We start from the raw sequence: 14024 nt of genomic DNA, 5'->3' as shown, positions 1-14024 counted from the left end.
TCATTCTCCATTCTTACTTCTTCATTGCCCTTTTATCGAGATTGAAGAATATCACCATATGTGACTTGAATGTATCTTGCCACTATCATAAAGCTTGACCAACATTCAATTGAATTGGCCTAGTTTTGAATGAAATGACGTGCCCTTCCATACGCAAGGGGGGATGTGCGTGTCACTAAAACACTCCATCCTTCCCACTTCCCTTGTTATAATTGGTGTAATTATCCATGTTGAACCGTGGGTCTCATAGACACCATTCCGAGACCGGATAATGCCGTGCTAGTGTCTGCGTTGGACATCGTGGGCCCATTCAGGCTGGGGATTGGTACATATCATACAGCGATAGTCATATCTACAGGGATGCCTAGGTACTCCCCTAGTAAAAATGTGGTAAATATGTACTTGATGTACAAATTAATAGGGGATGAGGCATATCCACGAGGAAATAACCACGCGGTAAGATGTACACGCACGACCTCCCCTTACATGAAGAATGTTCCAGCTGTACTCTGCAGATGTACATTTATTATCTCTCTCTCCTCGTGTACTCTGTACTCTGTACTCATTCTCATTATGTCAATGCTAATCATTACAGTAAATACCATACAATACAGGGGTCGCCACATCAATCTCCACTTGGGCGCTCAATCCAGTCAATAGTCACTATCATTTGATGATTTTTTTCTCTTTTTTTTTTTTAATTATTGATTTTTATTCTAATTTTATTTAATTACCAGTATCGTCATGATCGACCCAGAATCATTCCAGAAGTGCGAGTGGAGCCTGGCTTTTTTCCCTTTATTTTCCCTGGAGCGCCCTTGGAAACTTAGAAGGTTCGATATTACTACAATCTCCCTTCTCTCCTCATTCTCGAACTTCCACTCTATGCCATTCCAACTTTCTCCCTCCCCCCCAATAACATCCTCTTCTCTCCGGTCCAAGCTGGAGTCCCGTCCAGCACTTAGGGGAGGGCCGGTGAGAAAACGACGGTTCCCAAAACCCCGCCGAACATTGTCCGCAATGCTGAAGAAGAAGTCCTTGGCGCCTGCCTTCTTCTGGAACTTCTCCCCTACCACTACTCCAGAATTATCTCCCACTTCCTCCGATAGTGACTCCGACGAGGATATGGAATCCTCTGGCTCCCGACCGGTCAGCTTGGCCGTCTCGGCGGGAGCCTTCTGTCTTATGCGCCCGACGCTTGATGATGTCCTGGCAAACACCGCCCCACCGCCATATACTTTAAGTGCCTTCATGGCCTACCTTTCTCAGAACCATTGTCTCGAGACTCTCGAATTCACCCTTGAGGCCAAACGATACAGGGAAACATATACTGCGGTGGTCGAACGACTCGGGGAAACAGCGGTCACTACCGATTCGCCAGAGAGTCAGCACTTATTAATGCTCTGGCAGCGGTTATTGATGGCTTACATCTACCCCGGCGCGCCCCGTGAGATCAATCTCTCCAGTGAAGTCCGGGATCCGCTGTTCGACTACCGAGACGCCTCGATCCCTCCAGTTCCCGAGACTCTCGATTCGGCAGTGAAACGCATTCACGAACTGATGCAGGAATCCATTTTCATACCCTTTCTCAACAGCCACACTACCTCCCCTTCTGTGTATCCCTCCGATCCACCTTTCGCCGCCGATGAATCTATCAATCTATCGAGCACTAGTCTGGACGAGCATCCAATGAAAAGGGTCCGTTCGCGAGCGAAGCGTGTTTCTCCGCAGTCATCGATAAAGGATCTTCCGGCAACTCTCAGCCGTGGTGCCCACTCATTAGGAGCAGCTCACGCTCTCGGGAAACGTTCTTCTGGTGCTGTTCTCAGCACGAGTGCCGACTCCATTGGTCTCGCCTTGACGGATGACTCGAGCCCGCAGTCCAGCCCAACCGCTGAGGAACCAATGACACCACCTACCACACCGCCTGCTAGCGAACCCCATCTCCCTATTCACAGTCCCAGACTCCGCACTGAGAATCCATGGAAGAAGATGGGTATGAAGCTGGGCTTCAAGAAGCGCTCCAATGGTGGTGGCAACTCCCGGGATCCCAGGATCCTAGGTCTAGACGACTAAGGGATTCATTTTATTCTCAACTCTCTCATTTCATCCTATTTCCTACATCACGACCTCAAAATCTCACCTCAACGACCCTCACTACATCACATGACTCTACCTGAACATTCACATATGACCCGCTCCGATCCGATCTCCTTTAGCGTTTATCTTGGCGGTGTATGAGAAACGATGCATCCAAGCATATGAATCCGGCGTTTTCTTTATTTTTTTTTTTGTCTGGACATTCCTCCATTCATGTTCGAACATATCTCAGCGAGCATATGATGTCTATTTTTGTTCATTTTGTTTTATATGTTCATTCTCATTGGCCCTGGAAAATGTTCCCATTTATCCTATAGATTGATATGGGCTGGGCGTTGTTTGTTTTCTACCTATGCATCTGTTTCGCACTGGTGGATCTGTGTCGATAGTTCTACGGTAGGATGGTGCGGTTTTTTAAATTGATAGACTTGATACCCCTCTGAATATTTCCTAGTAAGTTGTAATTTGGTAGAGTAAAGCATATACAGTATCTCCAGATGTCAGCGCTCCTACTTGCAGAGTTTGTAATCTAGGTTATACTAGTATGTTGATCATCGATATCGTACCCTCACCTTGCATTTGGCTGACGCGTTATTTGGGACCAATGTGGGCTTTGTTCCCTGATAGAACCTTGGAAGAATAACTTAAACCTTGGAATCCTGCTGTACATGCCATAGGGTCCAGTCTGGAATCTACACATTCCATCAATAATGTAGTATCCTGCTGATTCAACATCATGATACTAGTTCGTACACTGATGTTGATAGTATTTCATGATTCCATCTTATTGGAGTACGAGTCCACGCTCAATGGCATCATAGTGATCTAGATTCCACTCAATTTTCTAACTATTGGCACATAACCTTGGATGTCTCCACTAGTCAGAAATGCCCAACTCAAACTTACTTTGTAGTATCCACACCTGGGCATCAATGATCAACTAAATCGGAGAAGTAATCCGCCGCCTTCCTCCAGTCTCCAACGCGGCAATATCAACCTCCCACCCACTCGCCGCCAATCGCTCTAAGTATCCTTGCATTCGATTTCCATGATTCATGAATTCCAGTGTCTGCTGCACAACCCCAGAAACAGAATCATACGCTTCACCCGCATCATCACGGGGAAGATCCTTAAATTCAGGGTGCTTGTACGATCCCGTTAATACACGCACAGCTAGAAGTGCATGCGTCCATGCTTTTAACTGTGATTGAACTGGACATCCCTTCTTCAGAATAATCGATGCATGCCACTGGCATTTGGAACTCGTGTAACTACCATTTCCCCGTGGGAAAAGAAAGAGAATGTATTCCTCATTTTTGAAGATGGCGTGTAGATCTTTCATCGGGATAGAGGTTTGATACGATCCGCTTGTAGTTCGAGATGCGTTCTTCAGGAATCGAGATACGGAGACTCCTATTTCCGCGGTGCCGATTTTCTTACGACGCGATTTAGAAGTCCATTCGAGTGCACCGTCTCGATGGAAGATTCGTTCTTGGTATGCCACTTCTGCGGGGGCTGGAATTTTGCAATCCTTTTCCGAGGAATTGAGCATGGTTGAGAAGATTATGTTTGCGCGTTGTCGGTTTATACTTGTCATTTGTACGGCGCGGACAGCAGTGTAGTTTAGTGCTAAATGCGCTGCCAAGAGGGTGAGAAGGAGTGCCCATGTGGTTTTGAAGCCTGTGATATGGGAGACAACGACGGAGCCGACCTATCTTGTTAGTATAAAGTCGAATGTGTTGGTAATTAGTACTTACGAGCATGCCTAGGAGTGAGATGATAGTCTCTTGAGAGGAATCTTTCTGTAGAATAAACACGTATTAGTGCAATTCCTGTAGATAGGGAAAACGGTACGCACAGCATTAAGTTCAGCCAAATTCCCCCAGCGAGCAAAATGAGCACTCAAACTCGCTTTTGAACTTCCACCTGCAACACCACAAAGAGCTCGTAGGATACCTGCCGTGCTGAGAACACTAACTCGCATGACTCCAGCTGGAACCATAGGAGAAAGACAGTCGAGTATCATGGCAATATCGTTGAATACATCGGCTGCTAGTCGGTATGTCTTGCATTCTGGCTCGAGGGCTGTACCTACTCGGTGCGCGAAGAGGATTGTTGCGATGCGACCAGATGTATCTTGTAAGATGTGTAGGAGTAGAGCAGATGTGGGTGAAGCATCAGCGTCGCCAACTCCGACTCCTGAGTGGTGTTATTATACTGGTCTATATGAGAGATGTATGATGATCTGTACCTTGGAGCACGGCTCTTGAGGAAAGAAGACCGGCGATTGAGCTGCAGAATGCTTGCAGTGAGTCCTATTGATATCGTGTTAGCGTAACTTAGAAAAGTTTTTCGATGACTCAGATCAAGAGGTGCTGATGAGCATGCTGCTTACGAAGATTTGGTATCTGGGATAATGTGTTAGTCTATCTAGCCATTGCAAGGAAGTTCCGGTCTAGAGGATCCGATACTCACGGTAGATAGTCATCGCTCACGCTCTGTGGGTATCCCGATGGCAAGAAGATATCACTTAAGGTAGAAAGAAGCGGCTTGGTGGACAACATAGTCGTGGGTTCATTTTGCTGGATTATGTTGTTAACACATCACCGAACTCATAATCGCGCAAAGCATTCGTATTTTGAAGTGTAACAAGAGAACAGGGGTGGTGATATAGAAGATAATAGAACAGCCATTAAGGCCATGTGGCAATATGGACCTATAGCACCATGATCCTGAGGAGAAATGGAGACAAGAGCGTCCATGTCCATATTTGCAATGATGAGACAACCAGTTGACTGGACTTCCGTACACCAAACGCAGCACTTGAAATGTGATGAAATGAAGCACCTACCATTACATCCACCCGCACAGGGGGTGCTTTCGATCGGGCATCTTGGTCAGAGAATACATATGTCGCAGTCGGCTTGTCTGCTTCATCTGTCTCCTGGAAAGTCAATCGGATATCTGTATTACCCGCCATGATGTGGGAGTTCCGTGATGCAGGGAGTTGGAGATGTACGAATCGGGCAAGTCGAGGCTTAGGCACGTGCGGGGAAGCATACGTCTCCTGAGATTAATATAAGAGTAATATAACGCCCAATAAGCTTGAGCACCTATAATATGGAGTCTAAATGTATACTACATCTAAGCGACAATTACTACATGTGATTAAGTCTTGGATAAAGTGCATTCATTGTTCAAAAAGTGCTTGCAGAGTGCTCGCAGAGCAAAATATGTCACATTGAACCCAAAAGAATGCCAGCCCCATACACATCTAAGAAGACTCGCTGCTTTTGATTCCAGGCGAGGAGGTTTATGTTGCGCTGTAAAAGATAAAAACACCAAGAATCCACCAGCGCCTGGTTCTGAGAATACAGGTTGAACCATAAGAATAAAAAAAAAGGGAATGCCCCCAAAAAGAAAATGGAAAGAAAAAGAAAAAACAAGTTCATATCCCAATCACCTTGTGAAGGAATTGAATCTTGCAGGATATAAGACAATTTAAAAGGGGAACTGCGTAGAGTCTCAAGGGCATGTTGAACCTGAGACTCGACTCATTATCCCCATCAGCAACCACAGTTGCTGGTTGACACCCAGACCCCAGCAGGTGTAACTTCGTAGAGAAGTGTCATACCCCATCGCTTCATGGTAATAATATGTTATAAGAAATCTCCGCCGGCAGAAATAAGATCAAGATCTTGATCTCATTTAAGCATACATGCTAGCACCACCAGTCTCAATGGCCTCAATCTCGGCATCGGTCAAGAGCAGGCGACCGAAGCGAGTGGGGAGCTCTGCACGGTCGAAGAACTCGCCAGAGCTGGGGCAAATAGGACCGAGGGAGGCACCGCTGGTACCGCCAGTGAACGAAGCGCGACCGAGAGGACCGTGCTGCTGGGCCTTTGCGCGGTAAGAAGCAAAGGAATCAGGCAGGCTACCGGTGGGAGAAGCGGGGTGAACGCGAGGAGTGTGATCCACGGACTCTGTAGAGGAACGTCAAGTTAGCGCGTAAATTCGGCGGTAGCTTCCGAGGAGCTTCTCGGTCTCTCTGATTCTCGAAACTCGGAGGTTTTTTTTTCAATTGACACGTACTAGGGACAGAGCGCTTGCCGACGAATCGGATCAAGGGAGTGCGGAAAGAGTTGCAGAGAGCGACGGTGGCACGCATTGTGATTATTGGGGGTGGTGATGGGTGATGTGTAAAGAGGAAAGGGAGATCAATTCCACAGAGTGTGCGAAATGTAATGGGGCCCGGTAGTATCCGAACCGACGACCCGGAATAAGAAGTAGTGGACTGGTGAGTTTTTTGTCTTTACACGGTGATGATGATGATGAACTTGTTTTTATGAAATGAGAGGCTGGATGAGAAGATGAAGAACGATTGTTAAGTTTTTTTTTCTTTTCTAAAGAAGAAAAGAGAGGGGCTCAGGGATTCTGGTGGTAGATAAGAAATTCCCATGGAATAACCTTCAGGGCGGCTTCAATACTACATTAGTCAGTTGCCGCCTTCCGTTTCGGACCCGATGAGGAACCGGTGGATTTTTGTTACTTTTGCATCTTTTTGCATTAGGTTCACTAGATTAACCGGCTGCAATCCAAGTCTAACCGTCACGCCATCCATTCATATTCCTCCATGATACTCCATCTCCTAAACTCCGTGGATTTTTAATTCTCCTTATTGGCAGACGGCGCCGTGGAGTTTGGGATCTTTGTACTTTCATCTGATTCTGTTCCCCCGCACGAGTGGCATCTCCGACGCTTACGACCTTACTCCGATCCTTTCCCTAATTTGCACGTCCGGTGAAGCTTCCCCGTCCCTGCACTCTTAGGATCTACCTGCCTTGGTGGGAGGTGGCTCCAGAACTGCCAATAATTTGGGGTGTTCTGAATTCAACCGCGTTCCCCTCATAGGATTTTTGGCGAGCGTTGGATCCAATTGTGGTTCTTTTGTACCCCCACAGAGATATTCACACTTGTGAAAATCTTATACTTTATTGCTCTAAAGTGAATTTGCTATACACTTGATCATATTTTGCTTACTCTATTGGGAGTGAATCCGAGTGATAGACCTATCTTGGGATTGGATTTCAAAGTTATTTTGGCAGTGAATGATCATCCCATAGAGTTGAAAAAAAGGAATCATCATAAAAAAAATCATTTCTTTTTTATCTGCAGGGGCTAGACTACAGATCTCATTACTCAATTACTGGCACATTTTTATGTGATCTGAATTGATAAGCTCGGACCCGCGCCACTCAAGCTTGGACCCTGACTAACCACTTCCCGACTTCACCCGTTTCTATCCATCTCCAAATATGCACGAGCTCTTACTCTTCGCCTCGGTCCCCGTTCATCAACATCATGAGCTTCTCCAGCAGCTTGCCGGGTTGACGGCCATGCAGCCTCGCCACGCTCTCGAGCGTCGGCTGATCTTTAAGGCCTATCGGAAACCAGGACTGGTTACCGTTCGTACGGGAGGTAGCCAAGACCTGCAATCAGGAGACTTGCAACGGGTGAATAAGCTACTGAATGGTGGCATGTTCTACACTCAGGTTGTCGGCCCCGTGTCGGAAGCGGATTTTAAGGTGCCCGGTGTGGCCCCAGATTCGGATACTCAGATGGCAGGAATGGAGAACGATTCCAAGTCTGCCCCGACCCAACAGGCTTATGACTATGAGCAACAGCCCTGGAAGTTGGAGTTTAGAGATATCCCAGAAGCGGGTACTCGTTCCGCTGTCACAGCCCGGGTGATGGCAAGCGCCTCGCTACCGCGTGGCGATATTGTCCCCTCTATGAATGCGTGGGGCTATAGGTACGTGGCGTGACTTTAAATTGACTCATCCCGATCTTATGATGTGCGTTTCAGATGCTAATTTGGAACAGCTTTGTGACCGAGTATGTGGTTGAGGGCGATATCTTTCTTCATAATGATATCACTATCTTCTTACATCGAGTATTGCACTACCCGGCTAGTGATCAAGAGTCCCGAGAGCCTCGACAAGGTCTACCTGCATTCTCTGAGATGACCACCTTGGAGAAGAGTGGAAGCTATGTGTTACAGGCCTCTATCAATGTTCAGGATGGGAGTAACCAGGAGACTATGAAGACAGCCTCCCAGCATCTGTTCGGGCTTCGGGAGCAACTCAAATCTGCGGTGAAGCTGGAGCAGGCTGACCGTCTGTCTCTAGACACAAGGGCGAAGTGAAGTCGTCACGATCATCTTTCTTCCATGGTCTCTTTTCGTTTTATTGGCTGTCATGAATACCCGGAGAGGCAGCCTCCATTCGAGTTTGTGATAGCATTAAACTCACACAATGAAGTCTTGTGTGCATAAAATTTCCATAAAAAAAAGCATAATTGAGAAGAATAACCAATATACACTGTAGAGCCTAGCAGTTCCCTCATAACTCAAATGAAGTGGTTGAGCCAACTGGTTTAATTCTGCCACTTCGGGGTCAACATGTGACTTCGTGAAGTTCGCGTCCACTTTTGGACGCGTCCGCTCGAGACCACTGACATCATTTTTCACCCATCTCAGCCACGACTGGCTCTATATCTCACTGCCACTAATCTTGCCAACATTCACCACGTTTTCCCTCACAAGAGTTCTCAGAATGGCGGAAGGGGGAGCCAAACGAGCTGCGTCCCCCACTCGGACCATCTCTCCGCCTCCGCTCCGCCGTAAGGTTGGGTCGAGTATCAATAGTAAGCAACTGTCCATTGAACCAGTTCAAGCCAATTCTGACATATGGGTTTGTAAAGAGGCTTCAGCTGCTTCCTTCTTTGCTCCGGCCTCACAAAAAAAGCCCAAAACGATATCATGGCGTATCATTGGGACGGAGCTTGTCGTAGGCAAATACACACCACAGAAGACGAGTAATACGAAGACAGAGAAGAATCGAAAGATTGCCGCATTCGACCTGGTTAGATCTACCTCAATCTTATATCCATTGGAATATGTGAGGGATATGGTGTATGGATGGCGCGGTTGACGAGTACTAGGACTCAACTTTGATCAAAACTCGCTCAGGAAACACATTCCCTCGATCAGCAGATGACTGGCAGTGGTGGGATGGATCTGTTGCAACCAAACTTGGTAGCCTTCACGAAGAAGGGTAATTTAATTCACTCAAGAGTCTGCTTGAAGCACATTATTAACCTATTTTCTCGACAGATACCAAGTGGTAATCTTCTCCAACCAGAAAAAGATCAGCATTCAAAAAGAGCTCAAGGCCGGAAAAACCGACTCGAAAAGTCTTGCCATGTTCAAGGAGAAATTAACAGCAATCATGAGTGCTCTGGATATCCCAATGAGCGTTTACGCTGCTACCCAAGCTACTGAGTACCGGAAGCCTCGACTGGGTATGTGGCGGGAGTTCATCGACGACTACGATCTCGATGTGATTGGAGTAGATCATAAGAATTCTTTCTTCGTTGGTGATGCTGCAGGGCGTCCGAATGATCATTCCTCCACAGATCTGTGAGATACTTACCCCATCTTGATACAAGACGACCAGTCTAATTTTCGTTAGGGGCTTCGCCATAAACGCCGGTCTATCTTTCAAGACACCAGAGGAGTTCTTCACAGCTGTGATCCAGCCTCCTACGCCTGTGACACTTTTCAACCCTACTGCGTATATCAAGACAGATCCAAGCGAATCTCGTATGTGATTTTACTTCTTGTGCTTGCTTTGCAATCCAAAATTTGGAATACAAGAGAACAGTGACTAATACTGACATTTTAATCCAGCCTTAGTTCCCAATCCTTTCACTCGGAAACACCCTCTCGAACTGGTCATATTCTGCGGAAGTCCAGCATCCGGGAAATCAACTTATTTCAAGAATAACCTTGAACCACTAGGCTACGAACGCGTCAATCAAGATATACTTAAGACGGTGAGTACCAACAAACCCAACTCGTTCGGCCGAGTTAGTCGGTATGCCAAAAAAAACCCCCCCAATCTAAATATCTCACCGCAGCGCCCAAAATGCGTCAAAGTAGCACGCGAACACCTCGAAGCAAAACGCTCTGTCGCTATCGGTGAGTCATACCATCTTCACCCTTAGGCAATTCTGCACGGAGTCCGGAACACAAATGTCAAATGTTATTCGTTTTCGGTACTCGGCCCGTTGGGCATTGGGCACCAATCCCACCGCTATAGCTTTACCGCTTAGCTATACCTTGAGGAACAAGGTACTCGAGAACTCCACTAATGAACAACAGATAATACCAACGCAGACCCAGAGACAAGACTCGTGTGGATCACGCTAGCGAAGGAATTGGGAATTCCGATTCGTTGTGTTCATTTCCTTTCTCCGCCTGACTTATGCAGGCACAATAACGCTGTTCGCGCTGCCAACAAAGAACTGGTTCGTCATCCGAGTACTTATTTGTCTTTTTTTATATGCTGATGTGCTAGTAGAATCCCGAGGCCCGGACTTCGCTTCCTGGTATTGCTTTTGGGGATTTCGCGAGGCGGTTTAAGGAACCGCGTGTTGATGAGGGATTCGTTGATATCACGTCTGTGGAGTTTAAATTCCAGGGTGATGAGGAGGCGCGAAAGATTTGGGGTCAATTTTGGATTTAGAGGACGTCTACTGGTTCTTATTTATCTACCGAGGTAGCTCCCAATTACAGGATCCCTGAGGCATTCACATAGTGTGATGTGTTGTCACCAGTAGTGGCTCACGTGTACTAGTAGTTATCCATTACAGACTCGGACTTTTTAGGTTATTCTAGCTGAAGAGGTACTGCGGTCTTATGAAATAGATGTATTGTGTACAGGATGCATCTTATCTGAAATTAAGACAGATAGAGGTATATACATACAAACGATTGAAAACAGGCTTTTGGCTTGCTTAAAGTTGGAATCAAATCAAGTCAGAGTCTATATGGGGTACACAAAAGTGCAGGGTATATTGTAGAACAAGGAATGGACGGGTCGCCCTGCCGTTGGACCGCTTATCTCCTTGCATCACTTGTCCCAACCCAACCCAATTGAGTAACTCAATTGGACTGAAATGGGACCAGCTCCGCGGGATGAAAATAGATCGACACGACAGAAACGACCCATGACTCAGAAATGGAAAAGACGAAGGAAAGGCATGATCGGTGCGAGAGCAGTAGTCGCAGTCGGATCGGAAGTCGTGAGTCATGATATAGCGTAATAGAAGACATGAAAAAAAGTAAAGAGACATTAAGTCGTGACAGTGCCGGGTCGTATGATCGTCCAGGAAAGAGTCCAAGTAAATAGACAACGGGGTTTTTTTTTTTTTGTTCCTGGACGCCGCTTGATGATATATTCTATGGGGTGGTCATTATCGTAGCGATTCGCTCGGACGTAAAAAGAGACGACAGAATAGGAAATAGGTGAAAGCGAGAGAATAAGGCGAGCTCAGCGGGACGTTCATGGGCGTGACACAAGATCCTGGAAGAACTTGAAGAAGTTGCGCTTCTTCAACGATTTGGTTCGACAGAATCCACCAAGTTGCGTAGCGGGTGCGACAGACATGGGTCCAACGATATCCTCGTCGCCCATTTCGGGAAACTTGTCGTTGTCGTGCAGGCGTGGAATCCGGACTTCTTGCTCACAGCGATTGAGATTGGACTGGGTAAGCGTAAGAGCGACGCCATCGATGGTTTCAAGATGGCTCCTCAATGTATCGTGCTGGAGTCGCCATTGCCGGTTGATGAATTCCCACTTCTCTCCCGTAAGTTTGTAGATGTTTGATGTTGTGCCGTAGTGCTCGCCCGTGCGCACCAGATGTTTAGCAAAGTTGCAACGTGCCATGTCCCAATCCGCGCGTAGCTGGTTGAAGCTGTCAATGTCGCAAGAGGGTTCGTAAGGCTCTGGCTGGATAGTGAAGTTGGCATGCCCAAGCTTGTTGGCCCATTCATCCTTGGGGTCCAAGAGCATAAACGGAGCGATTTCACCCGATGTAGTGCGAGACGTGGTGCTGGCTCGAGGACGGTTCATCGAGGCAAGGGACGGTCTTGACGAGAGTGGGGGCGACGGAATACCTGCAAAACGAGATTCCGAGGTCATCACATACTTTGGTGAATCAGTCACACTCACGTCCGCCACAGAGGGGGATTGAAGAGGCGATTGCACTCGGCACGCGATCACGCTGGTAGATTCGTCTCCCATAAAGGGAGGCAGGAGCGGGGTCGTTGCTTGCTGTGTATCGTTGTCATCCTGGCTCAGGCTGTTGGCTCGGGTGATATCGATTGGGCGTGCACCAGAATCGCTGATGCGCTCCTCGAAGATGGTACGGGCGGGTGATGGCGGAACCGAGTCGATACGGCTGATCGGACTCATAACAGGACTGGCCAAGGCGGAGGAGGCCGCAGAGTTGGCACGCGATCGAAGATCATCCGGGAAGAAATCTCGCTCGGGACTGCCTGAAGTTCGTTTCGACTTCCATCTTGTCGACATGGTGGAGATATGCGAACCGATGCGTGAAGCTCCCTTCATAGATAGACTATCCGAACGACGTTTCTTGGGGGAGTGAGGAATGTCCATGCCCGCATCACTTAGGTCATAGCCATCGGTAGGGTCCATGGGGAAGTACGGCTCTTCGGTAGTCGATAAACCGCATTCAAAGTGTTCTGAAGGATTCAAAGTTAGGACGATCTCGGTCGAGTCCGCGGTTGAGTTGTTTGGGGGCGACATACGAAAATATTGATCTTCTAATGAGTCACGAGGAGCAACTTCCTCTTCTTTCACCCCAGAAAGGTGATTGCGACTGGGACTGTCCATTGAGTTACCCAAAGATGGGACTAAAGACGAGACAGAACTTGAGATGCGGAGGTGGCCGGTAGAGAAAAGTGAAATAGCCGGCGAGGCCGGAGCTGAAGTATTGACGGATAATGGAGGAAGGTAAGACTCTCGCGCGTCGAACGAGTCAGTCGCGTCAGAGGGTTGAGACACTTTACGCATGACGAGGAAACCGCCAAACGTTGCGGAGGCTGGGTATAGAGGATGATTGCAGCAGCATCTAGGGGACAAAGGCGCAATATGAGGTAAGGACTTGGGGCGGTGTGAAAGGAAAGTACGATGGGGTCTTTCCAGGTCGAAATGGAATAGTGACAAAGAAAAAAAAAAGAATAAAAAGGAATAAAAAAAAGGGTAGAAGCCTTGAGTTGCCTTGAGTTGCGATGTGTTGGCTGGGCAGGAATTGGTGAATCAGCAAACGGGCGGGTGATAATGCGCCTGACAAGGTAATCCCCGCTTGATGTTGAGTTTGGTTTGCTTGTTGGTTTGTATCTCTCTTTCGAGGATTCTTGACTTCGATGAATGTTTCTTTGAAACACACAAAGAATATGAAATAACACAGTCTCTCTCACACACACACAAAGAAGAAAAAGAAAAAGAGTCAGAGACGAAAAGGCTAGATCCCTAACACTCCACTTATTACTATAACAGAGCCCCAGAAGAAAAAAGACACTACACTAAGTCACACGCTAAGAGACTTAGCACCCGATGGCCACTTTCTTTTTTTTTTCTGACTTTTCTTTGGTCTTTCTTTTTTCAGAACTCCGCTCAGTTCCGGTGGTTGACAGGCGAGCTCATCCATGGATCCATTCTACGGATAATCTTTCTATGAAATCCCTACTATTTGATGGTAATGAATACTGATAGAGGAAGCAGATTCTATACAGGCTACACTTGTGTTACCTTTCATCCCCTCCTACTAGGACCCTGAATACGGGTCTCTATACGGGGTCTTTTACAAAAATTGCTCGTGCTTAAGAGATCTCATCGGGGTTAGTCATAAAGGGTTTTTTCGCTTGCGAGATCGGCGGTGTCTAGACTAGAGTGGATGCCTCTCATTTCCAACCCTATGATGCCATTTGACCCATCCAATCCTGGATTGTTTATGAGACAAAAATAAACTACAATACATATCATCATTCGGCCTGT

General features: G+C 47.1%; 6 protein-coding genes across 6 annotated transcripts; 3 read left to right on the top strand and 3 right to left on the bottom strand.

Moving 5' to 3' along the window:
* Positions 1-1020: 1020 nt before the first annotated feature.
* Positions 1021-2076, top strand: N7483_001881 (regulator of G-protein signaling domain-containing protein; the record flags this gene model as incomplete). The annotated part of the gene is made up of 1 exon (XM_057085318.1): positions 1021-2076. One exon carries the CDS (start codon positions 1021-1023, stop codon positions 2074-2076), a length of 1056 nt encoding a protein of 351 aa, XP_056951467.1.
* Positions 2077-3040: 964 nt separating this feature from the next.
* On the bottom strand, positions 3041-5080 carry N7483_001880 (RUS1 family protein; the record flags this gene model as incomplete). Its single annotated transcript, XM_057085317.1, has 7 exons — positions 3041-3811; positions 3858-3902; positions 3959-4299; positions 4352-4415; positions 4496-4508; positions 4576-4682; positions 4952-5080. The coding sequence occupies 7 exons, from the start codon at positions 5078-5080 to the stop codon at positions 3041-3043; spliced, it is 1470 nt and encodes a 489-aa protein (XP_056951466.1).
* Positions 5081-5808: 728 nt separating this feature from the next.
* N7483_001879 (alpha-ketoglutarate dehydrogenase subunit KGD4) lies at positions 5809-6268 on the bottom strand (the record flags this gene model as incomplete). The annotated part of the gene is made up of 2 exons (XM_057085316.1): positions 5809-6083; positions 6193-6268. The coding sequence occupies 2 exons, from the start codon at positions 6266-6268 to the stop codon at positions 5809-5811; spliced, it is 351 nt and encodes a 116-aa protein (XP_056951465.1).
* Positions 6269-7415: 1147 nt separating this feature from the next.
* N7483_001878 (mediator of RNA polymerase II transcription subunit 18) lies at positions 7416-8305 on the top strand (the record flags this gene model as incomplete). Its single annotated transcript, XM_057085315.1, has 2 exons — positions 7416-7912; positions 7984-8305. 2 exons carry the CDS (start codon positions 7416-7418, stop codon positions 8303-8305), a joined length of 819 nt encoding a protein of 272 aa, XP_056951464.1.
* A 409-nt stretch (positions 8306-8714) lies between these two features.
* Positions 8715-10688, top strand: N7483_001877 (putative DNA 3'-phosphatase Tpp1; the record flags this gene model as incomplete). Its single annotated transcript, XM_057085314.1, has 8 exons — positions 8715-8805; positions 8863-9023; positions 9103-9215; positions 9275-9580; positions 9633-9763; positions 9851-10141; positions 10325-10470; positions 10524-10688. The coding sequence occupies 8 exons, from the start codon at positions 8715-8717 to the stop codon at positions 10686-10688; spliced, it is 1404 nt and encodes a 467-aa protein (XP_056951463.1).
* Positions 10689-11507: 819 nt separating this feature from the next.
* Positions 11508-13040, bottom strand: N7483_001876 (uncharacterized protein; the record flags this gene model as incomplete). Its single annotated transcript, XM_057085313.1, has 1 exon — positions 11508-13040. The coding sequence occupies one exon, from the start codon at positions 13038-13040 to the stop codon at positions 11508-11510; it is 1533 nt and encodes a 510-aa protein (XP_056951462.1).
* Positions 13041-14024: the final 984 nt, after the last annotated feature.

This window comes from Penicillium malachiteum (genome assembly GCF_028827825.1).
Source record: "Penicillium malachiteum strain IBT 17515 chromosome Unknown utg000001l:1.0-8184562.0:1.0-8186909.0, whole genome shotgun sequence".
Lineage (NCBI taxonomy): Eukaryota > Fungi > Ascomycota > Eurotiomycetes > Eurotiales > Aspergillaceae > Penicillium > Penicillium malachiteum.
This window is presented reverse-complemented; position numbering and strand designations above follow the sequence as displayed.